Source organism: Heptranchias perlo, chromosome 42 (assembly GCF_035084215.1).
Source record: "Heptranchias perlo isolate sHepPer1 chromosome 42, sHepPer1.hap1, whole genome shotgun sequence".
NCBI classification, from domain to species: Eukaryota; Metazoa; Chordata; class Chondrichthyes; order Hexanchiformes; family Hexanchidae; genus Heptranchias; species Heptranchias perlo.
In genome coordinates, this window is record NC_090366.1 from 15,127,549 (window position 1) to 15,141,060 (window position 13,512).

At 48.7% G+C, this 13,512-nt stretch overlaps 1 protein-coding gene across 4 annotated transcripts in view; it reads left to right on the forward strand.

Annotated features, from left to right (window-relative positions):
- Window positions 1-13,512, forward strand: part of LOC137306258 (dual specificity tyrosine-phosphorylation-regulated kinase 1A-like) — a 58,996-nt gene that overhangs the window by 11,650 nt on the left and 33,834 nt on the right. For 2 of the 4 annotated variants that reach the window (XM_067975412.1, XM_067975416.1), the window contains exon 1: window positions 6,773-7,859. The exons of 1 other annotated variant lie outside the window; for it this stretch is intronic. In XM_067975412.1, coding sequence (XP_067831513.1) covers window positions 7,730-7,859 — 130 coding nt within the window. In that variant the 5' untranslated portion in view covers window positions 6,773-7,729. Of the gene's footprint in view, window positions 1-6,772; window positions 7,860-13,512 lie in introns of those variants that run through there. One more of the 4 variants, XM_067975414.1, reaches the window with a different exon arrangement.

A 13,512-nucleotide genomic window follows, 5' to 3' on the forward strand; every position in this document is an offset into this window, starting at 1 on the left:
CTAGAGTTCCTCTCGTAGCTCATCCCCATTACATTTGGGATCGTGCTTATTGCTCGTTTCTACACTCTCTTCAATTCATGCATGTGATATCTGTGGCCTGGTGACCAGATTTGTAAGGGGTACAGCCGTGGTTATGACACAGGACCAGCAACACCAAGTTTTAATGCAAATCCCACCGTGGCAAGTTGTGAAATTGAATGCAATGAATGTCCTTCAGAGAAGGGAACTTGCTGTCCTTACTCAGTCTAGCCTACCAGTCACACCATGTGACTGAGCATCCAGGGATAGATCATGATTGCTGCCCACATCCCAAGAGCAAGTATATAAAAAATGCAGTCCATTGTAAAGCCTAGTATAACCTCTGCAGGTTTTAACCCTACTGTTTTCTGAAGTCGCATTCATTGTATAGTCATGTCACACATTTTTCACCCAATGTGCAGTAGTTCACATTTGTCAGTGTTAAATTTAATTTAATGTTTTTCAACTGAAAAATTGATCTAAATCCTTCTTCATAACTGACTGCATCTGCTGCCTCCACAGCTCTTCCTGGTTTTGGTGAATTACTGATGATTGTAGCTCTCTGACTTGCTGGTAGGAGCAATTTGATGAATGAAAAGTGTTACACCAGTGTATTGCACAGCTTTGAAGACTATCGGTTTAAGTGTTATTTTTTTCTTGTCACAAATGTTCTTGTGTGGAACAGTAAACAATATTAGGAGAGGCCTTTTAGCAAGGAGCAGGAAAAATCCATTAGCAAAAGTTTTACGTCCTTAATGCCTCTTCAGCAGTGTGTGACAGCCATGCAATTCTGCTGATGATTTAGTAGGTAAAAGTACTGACCCATATAGACCAGGCAGGTTTCTTATCGCTACTGAATTAGCCGAATGCAGTTGTTGGTGCTGTTGAGAATAGATGCTGTGGGGCACTCTTCACCGCCATTTAATCAAAACTGTTTTTAATCCTCACCTGGATATAGTTTGTATTTAAAGTTGATATTCACATTTAATTTTGATCAGCGTAATGAGGCTGGCCGAACTCTCTGACAACTTTGCGGGGCTACAAATTGTCTCCCACAGCTCGCCGTGAACCTCGCTTATAGAGTTTCGGTTTAAGCATCCCCGGGCTGGGTCAGTCGGGGTCTGCTGAACCCTTGCTGGCAAGTGGATGTTTGCGAGGGCGAGCACAGGTGGTTAATACCCTGCCAACACCTTGTCTCGGCTCCCGGGGGGGGGGGGTGCAGAATGGCAATACCGTGGGCCGCGTTAACTGAGATTGGGTGCCATGGGGCGGGGAAGAGTTGACCAGTTGAGTTTTATAATGCTGATGAAAGGCCACACGCAGTGCACTTGTTGGGGCAGGTTTCTGATCGCTGACTGGCTCTCCACTGGCTCTGGCCTATTTTTAAGTGTCTATTCTTGGCCCAGGTTGCTGCTCTGTCTGGGAAATGGCATTGGAGCTGCTCCCTGCCGTGCCGTGCTCTGCTCGCCCCTCCCTCCCCTCCAGCCCGCTTGTCAATCACCCTGTTGCTGGGCAGAGCTGAGCGGGCCCCGCCTCCCTCCCCTCTGCCGCCGCATAGCAACAGGCGTCGCTCGCTCGCTTCCCATTGGCAGGGCCGCGGGCCAATGGCGGAGGCTGGGCGCTGTGGATGACGCCGCCTGTTGCTAGGCGAGGGAGCGACGGACACGTGGGCACAGCGGGGAAATTGCAACACGGGGATGCGAGCCGGGCCATGAATCCCCGCCAGCCCGGCAGGGTGAATGAATGAAGCGCTCAGTCATTGCAGAGAGACCCGGGTGGGCCGTCAATCAATCAGCTCGTCCCCACCTTTAAAATAATTAGCAATATTCGACTGGGAGGGAGAGGGGGGTGGGGGGTTCATTATATATTTAAAAAAATGCCCCTCTTGCATCTTTGGTGAAATTCACGGCCCACAGCCCGGCTTTTATTTTTGCATCCTTGCCTCCCAGCAAAGTTAGACCGAGAGGGAGGGGAGGGGTGGGGAAACAGCAGCAAATGGGTTGTCTCTCCGGCGCTGGCCTGCTGGTCACCGTGCATTCACGGACTGGTTTTTATTCAGCACGACACGCGGCCCCATCTGAAATGGGTGAAGGGGAATGATTAGGCTGCTCAGCCTCTGAGCAGTTGGCGTGTTCCCTCCCCGGTGTACCAGCCCTCTGAATTTCGGTGGGGGGGGGAGTCGGGTTTCTCTCTCCTTCCTTCCCCCCCCCCCCCGGCGGATATATTTTTAGCTTTCTCTCTCTCTCTTCCCCCCCCCCCCCGCCAAGTGCAACCCTTGGGCTGGTATTCCTGCATTACCTCACTAGGCGGAGGAGGGAGGCTAGCCACCTTCGGTAACTTTTAAAAATATAATTGTGATTAATGGTGTTCGTGTGGCCGCCCTCTGAGAACTTCGGCACGAATAGAACGCCCACGGGGCAAAAATATCACGACTTTTGTACTTTTTTTTGTGTGAAGCGAAACTTGTTACAAAGAAAAACGGTTCTTGTATGGTCCTGGGACCGAAATCTGCAGTAAAGTGCTGAAAGGCATCCAAAACCGCCTTCCTTTCTCCACCTCTATCCGCATTTCCCTTCCTCCATCTCTAATCCATCTCATCTTTCCTTTCCTCCTTCAGATTTCAACAGGATAACTGATGAACTTACTGGGTGTTGGGTAACTTGGCACCAATTTGCCACCAGGCGTGTGGCAATGCTGATGCTCGTGTTTTCTGCATGCTTATTTATCTATACGCAGTACATAAATACTAACTGACACATCAATACCTCTGGGTTATCACAGTCACAGCAAAAACACATTGCCTTGTAATTCATCATGTGTTCAACTTTTAGAATTACACCCAGTGGTCATTCGGCAGGTCATGTGTCACAAACTCAATATAGCTTCATCTCCAGTTCCCCTATGGCCTAGTGAGTAGGGCACTCCCTTCTATAGTACTGAGCCATACAGGCCTGGTCAATGGGGGTGGCGGCGGGGACACTGCATTCGCCTCAGTGTTCCTGGGTTTGGGATGGGGAGATTCCTGCTCCTGGTCACTAGTGACCAGTGCTGGAGTGAGTGAGAAAATGGGAGCGATGTACTGTATAACAGATTGTGAAGCAGGTAATGGAGAAGGAGCCGGCCATAGAAAGTGACATCGAATATTAATTTGCTGTTTTATCATTTTGAGTGGCGAATTCTACTGTTTGAAGGTGACAGGATTTTGGTGTTAAAAGCTGGATTTAATTTCAGTATGTTCCTTCTGACCATGTTCTCTGTAGAGAACGTTTTGAACGCAGAGTTGCAGTTTCTGTTTTTGGGGCCTGTTGGATGGTACACAGCGCGTTTAAACCCTGAGTGACTATCGACTGAGCCCCGTGTTGCATCTCCTAGGTAAAGACCTTCCTGAACTGAAACGGTTACCTCTATACTGTCGCACGCATAGGAGTTGAACTGCAAAAAGTTTTAAAATGTGGGATTGGAGCCAGTGTCTCCTTGAGGTCCCCTCCCATCGAGTGCCCAACAACAACTTGCATTTATATAGCGCCTTTAACAACAACTTGCATTGATATAAGAAATAGGAGCAGGAGTAGGCTAGTCGGCCCCTCGAGCCTGCTCCGCCATTCAATAAGATCATGGCTGATCTGATCCTATCCTCAAATCTAAATTCATGTCCAATTTCCTGCCCGCTCCCCGTAACCCCTAATTCCCTTTCACAACTTGCATTGATATAGCGCCTTTAGCAACAACTTGCATTGATACAGCGCCTTTAACGTGGTAAAGTGCCCCAAAGCACTTGACAGGAGTGTGTAAATCAGACAGAATTCGACCCAAGGAGATATTAGGACAGGTGATTGAAAAGGTTGGTCAAAGAGGTGGGTTTTAAGCAGCATCTTAAAGGAGAGAGAGGTTTCGGGAGGGGATTCCAGAGTTTGCAGCATCACTTGGGATGTTGCTGAGATTGGTTTGTGTCTCTGGATATCTGTTTGTAGTTATAGATGTGTCTGTGGTTTTATATGTGTGTATTTGTGTGTGTGTGTGTGTGTATATATTTCAGTGCATGTATATTTAGGTGTATTTCAGGGTCACAGTAACCAGGCCCAGTTCGTCCTCTGCTCTGGACCAATCAGCCGCTCCCCCTTCTTCCCGGCCCGGCCTATTGGAGCACAAGGCGCCCAATTAGAGGCCGCAGAGAGCAGGCGGCATCCAATCAGAGAGCGGCTCCCGCAGAGCCGGCTGGTAACAGCGGGGGCGCGCACAGGAGGGGCGGGAGCGCGCAGGGCAGGAGGGGCGGGAGCGCGCAGGGCAGGAGGGACTCAATTTAAAGCCTAGATTTTAAGGGAGTTTCTAACCAGCAGCTGAACCGTTGGAAATGAACAAGCCTATAAGCATCTCCAGATTGTACCGTGTAATATCCACTAACGCATGCTATTGATTACCATTCACTAACTTTGGGATATAGACTGATATTTAATTAAGAATATCTTGTACTACTTGATAATGGCTCCCATATTAGATGATATAAAGTGATAATGAGTAATCCTTCATAAAACAGTCACTCTACTGATTATAATCACTCCCATATTGTATCATACATGCATTTAAATTATAGCAACCCTGCCCTTAACACACTTACACTTTCCAGCAGGGGGGTCACTGGATAGCGACCAGGAGCAGGACCCCTGCCCCCAAACGGTACCCCCTGAGGCCAGTTGCAGCCCCTACTACTGGAATATAACACATTTTAACTAAAATATTTCACTGTACACCTTCTGCTTTGATTAGGATAACTGCTTGCTGTGAACTGAGTGTGTTTCTTGTTCTGGAGCTGTGTTTGTATAATTATCCAGGAGTATATCTGTGTGTTTTGCTCTGTGGGTGCACCACAGCCTGGTTTCTACACCCCGTGTGCATTTTCTTTGGTTATTAAAAAAAAATCCAATTTGTGTTTCTGGAGGACATGAACAGTGTAGTCCTGATTTAATTCCGGCCCCTGGGTGAGGGGCTGATGGAAGGACCAGGAGGGTGCGAGGATGTGGATTGATGAGGCGGGTTCGAGATGTTTTACGGGGAACACATTCCGAGAGGAGCTGGAGTTGGATCCTCCTCCTCCTCCTCCTCCCAGCAATGATCACATTGCAGATAATTTAAAATGAGAGGGGAGGGAGGGTTTAAACCTGACCGCAGCCTGCAGACATTGTGGGGGGTTTGTCGGGAACGTGCTTTAGCTGGACCAGTTTTGGGGGGGGGGGGGGGCGCTGGGAGTGAGGGTGAAGGCGGGGGCGCGCCTTGCTGGATATTTTTTTGGGTGGGGGGGGGGTTGGGGAGCGCGCCTGGTGCTAAATTTACCGCCGGCTCGTTACTATAAATGGAGCTGGTGCGGCCGGACCGGACCATCCTGGGACAGGGGAGTGAAATCCCGGGAGGCCAGTGAGCCGGCAGGGCAGGAGGGGGGGCGAGACCCCCCCCCCCCCCCCCACGCACAGGAGCGACCGACCCCCCAAGGCTTGAAATGCAATCTGATGCAATGCTGCGAATATCGGGTGAAAAGGCGCCGGGTTGCGTTGGCGCCGAGCTCTTGGTTCCCCTGCTCCAGCTTCAGTAGATTCGCTGTCTCCGGGCTGGGTGTGGACACGGGCTGATTTTCCCCCCTCCTCCACCCACCTCCCAGCTGCTGATGTCTGTTTTGCATCTCAGCCATTTACTGGATTAAACCGATAATTAAACCCCTCCCGGCAGGGTTGTTGCAAGAAGCCTGGATAACGAGAGAGAGAGAGAGAGAGAGGAAACTGCAGCCACCTCGGATAAGTAAATGAATGCATTTCCCAAGGAGCCAGAGGGAACTCCTTTTCTGCAGATCGGACCCGATTGAGAGGGGCGTTTTGCCAAAATAGGAACGGGAGGGGAGAGAAGCCCTGGGAGAGGAGGAGGAGGAGGCGGCGAGAGGCTGGACTGGATGGAGCTGTGAGATCTGTGCAAAGGACCGCGAGGGAAAGAGGAAATCGCCCCGCTTGAAGGGGGATCCGGGTTCACACCGAGGGCGAGAACCCGAAGCGATCCCGGTCGAGGCAGGTGAAAGACTTTGGCGATTAAAGTTGGTGGCCGTTTTATCCGGGACGCAAAATCCGACCCTCCCCGAACTGACCAGCACCGAAGCGATGTGGGGAGCTGGAATAAAGTTTACAAGGACGGTGAGAGGAGAAAAAATTGGATAAAGGAAGAGAGAGAGTAAAAACATAACAAAAAAGGAGCATCTTCTGGGATGCAGCAATCCGAAAACTGATTCAATTTAGACCCAGAAACGTCCACCAGAAGCTGTAAAAGGCGCTTCTGTCCAAACTTTCAATTTCTTCAACCCCCAAAACCTTCTTTGTTTGGATCAGTTTCCCCCTGAATTTCTGCTCTGCAGTTTGAGGGCTGTTTTTTGTTTGCTTGTGGTGGCCGCCAGTCGCTTCTCCACTGACTGTGTAACTTTCTCTCGTCCCTCCTGTTTGCAAACACTTGGCATCTAATCTGTCACCTGGGCTCTAATCTTGGGTTTACTGGAACATCGACCTCGTCCTCCCAGGAGAAGGCGATTGCTGATCAAACCGGCTGACAACTAACTGGGAATTAAAGGAAACAATCCCTAGCAGGGAGAGATTCGCAACAGCAAGCTTTAAATGCATTTGTGAGCGAATCTGTTGCCTCCCGGACAAAACTAAGTTTGAGGGGGGGGGGGTGGAAAAGAACTTGATATTTCATCTTGACAGGGGGAAGGAGCAGCTGAACGGGGAGGGCGGTGTGTGTTTGTTTTAATTTGGGTTTTTTTTTTGGGAAGGGCGAGGGGGTTCAAGGAAAGAAAGCGTCGATAGCACAAAAGAGCTGGCGTCGATCACGTGAATGTGGCGTCTCTGGGATTTATTTATAAACCAAAGAAAGGGACATTTAAACACGTGCCACTGTCCAATTTAAAAAATATATATACACCCAGTGTTAGATCTCGGGCTGCCAACACAGCTGCGAGCCAGCCTGCTGCTGCCTGTGTGAAGCTGCCCTCTCTCCCCTTTCCCTTTTGGAGTCGGTTGCGGAAACCCTATCCCTGTGTGTATGATATACTGTACATAAAATGTGACCTCGTCTCCCACAAGGTCGTTTCAGCAACTTGGGGTGTTTGACTTTGGAGCAGAAGAATTTACCTACAGATCGTTTTCAAGATTGGAACAGTTGCGGCCTCTGGGATACTTCCTATTTTACTTTGTTGAAAATCTTCAGCTGATTTATTTTTTGTTGTTGGGGGTGTCTAGGATGTACCCGAGTCACACATAGCTGTGATTACTTCTCACTGCCAAGCAGCTAACGGATATATATATATATATATATATACTATATTTATTTACCGACAGAATCTGTGCCTGCACTTGCTGCTCTTGAATTCCAAGCTTGCGGCTGACCGATGTTCACATACTGATTGCTGCCACCAGCCAGCCCCTGAGTACGATTTGCTCCGCAGTTGTGCCCGTGCGGGGGACCTGTTGGCTATTTTAGAGTTATCCTGCACTTTGTGTTGCCAGGTCTCCCAGTCCGTGCTGGTGCGAAGCTCCCTCTGGATTCCGGGCACCGTCCCACCGCCCCTCTCGTCGTCGCTGCTTTCTGGAACAAGCACTTCTCATCTTTCTGAGCCACGCTGACTTTGAAGGAGTTTGCTGCGCTTTTCCTGCTTTGCAGCAAAGCACTGTAACAGTTTGCTCCAATGGTGATTACCTCTACCAACGAAGTTGAACAGTCTCCCCCGAGCATGCTGGCTGTCCAGTCAGAATGGATTAAACAGGATCCCATTTGTTACCTGCCCACCTCCCACTGCAGCAAGAAGCCTTCAAGAAGTTAGTATGATCTGCCTGTGCTTGGGGTGTCACTGGGGTTTCAGTGCAGTGTAACACTGGGTGTGTGACATTTTCATACTGTGTCCACTTAAATTGTGAAAAACACTGCAATTCTAGATTCTGTCCTTCCAAACTCAGGCTGTGTCTGAAGAGAGTATCGAGCAATATAACCACTGGGATGTAGCACTAATAGGTACAGGTCTGTCGCTGGCAGTGCTGGGAGCAATTGGAGGGGATATCACAACATTAAAAGGGGGTTTGGCTTAAATGCATTTTTTTTTCTCCACCGTATATTGGTATTGTTAAATGCTCCTGTAATTGTGTGTATAACTGGTACTGAAGCATTTATCACTGCTTTAAGTTCAAAAATGAAACTGCCTTTAACTTTCCCCACTTTGCATGCTTGATTTACTCTCCTTAGCCTGTTGACTTACGTTATTCTAGAGATGGATGATTAGGTGTGCTGTTTAGAAAAGTAAAATAAACTTCCTTTCTTGCAGTGTTAATATTAATGGGTTGGGGTTCTAATACTTTGTTGTGCTTTTTGGCAGCACTGTTCGGGGAGTGAAAAGGCATAGATCCCCTCCACATAACACACGACCTCCCTGAGACGGGAGGATAGTATTAAATTTCTGCGGGTGTTCCCACTCTCTGCCTCTTGCACGGGAACTGGTGGAGGCTGTCTTCACAACCCAAGTCACCTAAGATTAGTCATGGCCACAAAACCACACGTCTGTCACATGCAGCGTGGACAATCAAAAGTCTTTATTACTGTGGGGTAACACAGCTTGGATGGAGGGGGTGTTACAGACTGAACTGACTAGGGCTCTTTTCTCTGAAGAGAAAAGACTGAAAGGTGACCTGATAGAGGTCTTTAAAATTATGAAGAGGTTCGATCAGGTAGATGTGGAGAAGATGTTTCCAGTAATAAGGGAGACCAATACTAGGGGCCATAAATATAAGGTAGTCACTAATAAATCCAATAGGGAATTCAGGAGAAACACCTTCACTCGAGAGTTGAGAATACGGAACTCGCTACCACAGGGAGTAGTTGAGGCGAATAGCGTAGAGGCATTTAAGGGGAAGCTTGATAAGTACACGGGGGAGAAAGGAATAGAAGGATATGCTAATAGGGCTCTTGTGGAGCATAGACGTGTTTGGCCAAATGACCGGTTTCTGTGCTGTAACTTCTATGTAAAAGGCAGTAACCCATCAAGAGGGTGGATGATTCATTCAGCTAGTTTGTAAGCATCATATCAACCCCAGCAGTCGCTGCCTTGTATTGTACTGCAGCCAGTGCTGTCTGATTATGTGCATGTCCATTCCAAGGTTGGACAGCTGGCATGTTTTGACTCTATTTATCCCCTGTTTACTCCTCCTGAAGGCACTGCCTCTTGTTGAGGACAGGATTTGCAGTCATTCAAAGCCACCATCCAGTAACCTGCGCAACAGAGAGTCTCTGGTGTGTAACTCGAGACAGTGATTCCGGGCAGTCTATCTGACCGTGAAGGGGGCATCACCACTGGACCTGATCCTGTCCACGTGTGTGATTTCCAGTAGGGGTCGCTGGATTGTGATCAGGAGAAGGAGCCCTGACTGACTTTCACCTTCTCCCTTGCCCTCAGACACTGAAACAAATTATACTGCCCCTAATTCAGCACAAATTAGGGGTGGAACATGGAACATTGCCCATCTGCCTGGCCCTGTACAGCATGGGGATGGTGCCTTTACCCACTGTGCCATGAGCCAGCCTTAGAAAAAAGATTTGGAAAATAATTGGGGTAATTTGGTCTTAAATGTGTAATTTTACAGGTCAGTTGACCTATAAATTTGTCACACAAACATGTGAAAATGATGGCCCCACAGGTCAATCTAGTCTGTCCCATACAGTTGTGATGCCTTATGCCTCATGACACAGACACTCCTTACCCACAATCAACTCTTTCCTGCTGTTTGTTTTCCTGTGAGCTCTCGATTATTCTAAAATGCCTCTAAGTCTGTTCCTCTTGATTGTGTAACAAATTGTTGGCAATCCGTTGCACACTTAATAGGAGTGCTGTATGTATTGTGGTCCTCCTGTTAGAAATCTGTTCTCAAACTGCACATCGCTGGTTCGAATGCAGCTGTGAGAATGCTCTACTGACTTGTGTTTCAAATGAAACGTTGATGGAACTGCTATGATACTGCCTCAATCCGGTGCATTACAGCAGGCAAACGCTATTGGACTAAATGGAGAAATCCATTCGGGTTCCCCGAAGGGATGATGCTGGCTGGGGTACATCCGCCCTCCAGTGCCTCACCTAAGGCCCATTCTACATCGGAGCCCAAACAGTGAATGCCAGCAGGGTCTAGAACTGTGAGGGCTTCACAGCCAACTTTCTCCTTCCCATCTACGCTGTCCCGTCAAACACTCCCAGGGCAGGTACAGGGTTAGATACAGAGTAAAGCTCCCTCTACACTGTCCCATCAAACACTCCCAGGGCAGGTACAGGGTTAGATACAGAGTAAAGCTCCCTCTACACTGTCCCATCAAACACTCCCAGGGCCGGTACAGGGTTAGATACAGAGTAAAGCTCCCTCTACACTGTCCCATCAAACACTCCCAGGGCAGGTACAGGGTTAGATACAGAGTAAAGCTCCCTCTACACTGTCCCATCAAACACTCCCAGGGCAGGTACAGGGTTAGATACAGAGTAAAGCTCCCTCTACACTGTCCCGTCAAACACTCCCAGGGCAGATACAGCACGGGTTAGATACAGAGTAAAGCTCCCTCTACACTGTCCCATCAAACACTCCCAGGGCAGGTACAGCACGGGTTAGATACAGAGTAAAGCTCCCTCTATACTGTCCCATCAAACACTCCCAGGGCAGGTACAGGGTTAGATGCAGAGTAAAGCTCCCTCCACACTGTCCCATCAAACACTCCCAGGGCAGGTACAGCACAGGTTAGATACAGAGTAAAGCTCCCTCTGCACTGTCCCATCAAACACTCCCAGGGCAGGTACAGCATGGGTTAGATACAGAGTAAAGCTCCATCTATATTGCCTGACCAATGTTTGTTATCTCCAATTATAGGGGACAGCTGGTACCATAGTGGTGCCATTTGAATTTCCCCAGATCCTTATTTGTGACATTCCTTATTATGATGGTTTTGTGCCCATTCGGAGCTGGGCATTGACTACCCTGATTTCTCGCCATTGGAGAAAGGCATCTTGCACATCATTGCTCTGGGTGGAATTTGTGCTGTGCTCTCAGGTGATGGGACCATGTTCTATCTCTGTGTCATCTGGGACTAGTAATATGAAATTACATCTGTTCGTCACTCGGAAATCCCCTCGATTTGCATTGTGTTCTTGTAGAGGGAACCTTCAGACCCCCTTTCCAAAAAAAATCAGTTACAGTTAATATGGTCTTGTATATTTATTCAGGGGAGGGTGGGGGGGTGGTGAATTTCCCTGATGAGGACAGTGTAAGGACACTGTTGGTTTGGAAACATCGGCCCTCCTGGCGTGCCTCTCCTCCCGCTGCCTTTCCGCCAGGCAGCCGCGGCTGGTAAATCTGGTACCAGATCGCAAGACCCGTGAAAAATTGAGAGTGTGCTGTGCAAACGCTGAGCAAGTTGGGCAGTTTTGTATCACTAACTGTGGCAGGCAGCCCGTGCACTGAGTTTGTCATTGGCTTGTGCTTTGTAAAGGTGAGAGAGTTGAGTTAACGCTGGGGTGAATGTGCTTTTAACCTGGGTGGTTTGGCTGTTCCGTCCCTTCACCACCCAGTCACTAACTCATTATCCCTGATGATGTCATCAACACGCGCCATTGGAACAGGAACAGTTTTAAAAATCAACAGGAGCAGGGGCTATGAAAATGTGCGGTGATTGTTCCAAATTGTTAATATTTTAAAAAGGAGAGAGGTCCCCGTGGGGACTTGAGCTCTTAATAATTGAGTTCCAGGCACCCGTGTGGTGGTGAGTTCGGCAGTGGAGTCAGGTAATGTGATCAGATACCGAGAAATGCCGTCAGTCACTGGGTTTGATGCAGCACCGCACGCTGTAGTGATGCGGGAGGTGTCGGCTGAACAGAATGCTTGCTTCTACCTGCTATACACTATTTTCCACTGAGCAAAGCTCTCCCAACCAAAACCGAAAATATCCTGGCCTGTAACGCCAGCCCCTGGTGCACAACAGCAATTCCAGGCTGAGCCGAGGTGAGGGTCAGAGCTGGTATGTGATTCCTCCCCCTAGGTAGGTTCTCCACTGGTTGAAGTAAACATTGTTTTGAAAGAACATGAGCACAGGGCCTGAAGTCTGAATGCAGTAGAGTTTTACATACATACGGCCCCATTGCTAAAGGCAACATGTAACTGCCACACAGGCCTGGGAGGGCCCAGGATCCATCTCTGGTCTGTGTTGAGCTGGCTGATCTCAGACAGTAAGCAGTTGGTGGCACTACAATTGTTCTTGCTGTCCCCGAGTTAGGGAGGGGGAGGAATCCTCCAGGGTTCCTGCTCCTAATCACTGTCCAGTGTCCCCTGGGTTAGAGAGAGGGGGAAATCGGCCACGGTTCCTGCTCCTGATCACTGTCCAGTGATGCCTGCTGGAAAGTGCGGGTCTGTAATTGCTGGGTGAGGACTGGATATGACTTTAGCTGTCATTCTTGCCAAAGTTGAATAGCTTATAGGCACAAAGAATGCTGATTTAGATGAGGTACCAGGAGGCATCTGGTACCCGAGGAATTGTATCTCAAGAAGTGTCAGCGCCTCAGATGGGCCAATGACATGGAGTTGGAGGGGGAATGGTTAGGTCAATAAACCCTTCACCCAATCCATTCCACAGATGGTCTTCAGATATGTTGAGTAGGATACACAGATGGACATGGCGGTGAGTGTATTCTGCCTATGCCCAACCTACTGCCATAGAGACAGGTACAGGCTGATTGTGAAAGGGTTGAAGTTGGGGAGGAGAGAAGAATGATGTTCGAGACAGGACTGATATACGTGTTCCATATCGCGAATGTTGACGCCGCACTGTGCTCCAGTGTTAGGACTGTAATGAGATATTAAATCTGTCACAGCTGAGTGTAGAGCTGTACAGCCGGTGAGAAGTACAGTACTCAATCCACTTGCATCACATTGTCTACCTTGGTGGTACCTGCTGTTTTTGGTCTTCAATCTCCTGGGTTAGTGCAGTAACTTGGCAAATGGGGTGGAGTCCCTGCGTCTCCACAACATCTCCCTTTTTCAGGAGGGTGACCACTTCAGAAAGACCAGGTAGTCGACCGTGGTAATGCTCACCTCATATTTTTTGATCAAGTAATGTGGTGTTTCAGCCAAAAAAAGTACTGCCCCCACCCCCGGACATTTCTTCCCTTTTAAAAGGAATCATATCCTCAGCAAGGAAACAGACGATCAGTGCAAAATATTAATGGGCTTTCCATTAAGCAGCAGATGGCCTCGGTGTTAACACTCTCTTAATAGGCCCTCGTTTCCTGCTTGGGTGCATTTCCCGATGAGCTGAATGGTAAGCCAAAGGCTGGTCCATTACTGGCACTGGACGGTAGCCAAGTACAATGCACGGTACTCCCATATCCTGATTAGACCTTTCCTGTACGTCACATCTTCCACCCCCCCACCCCCGACCTTATACACACCCGGAATG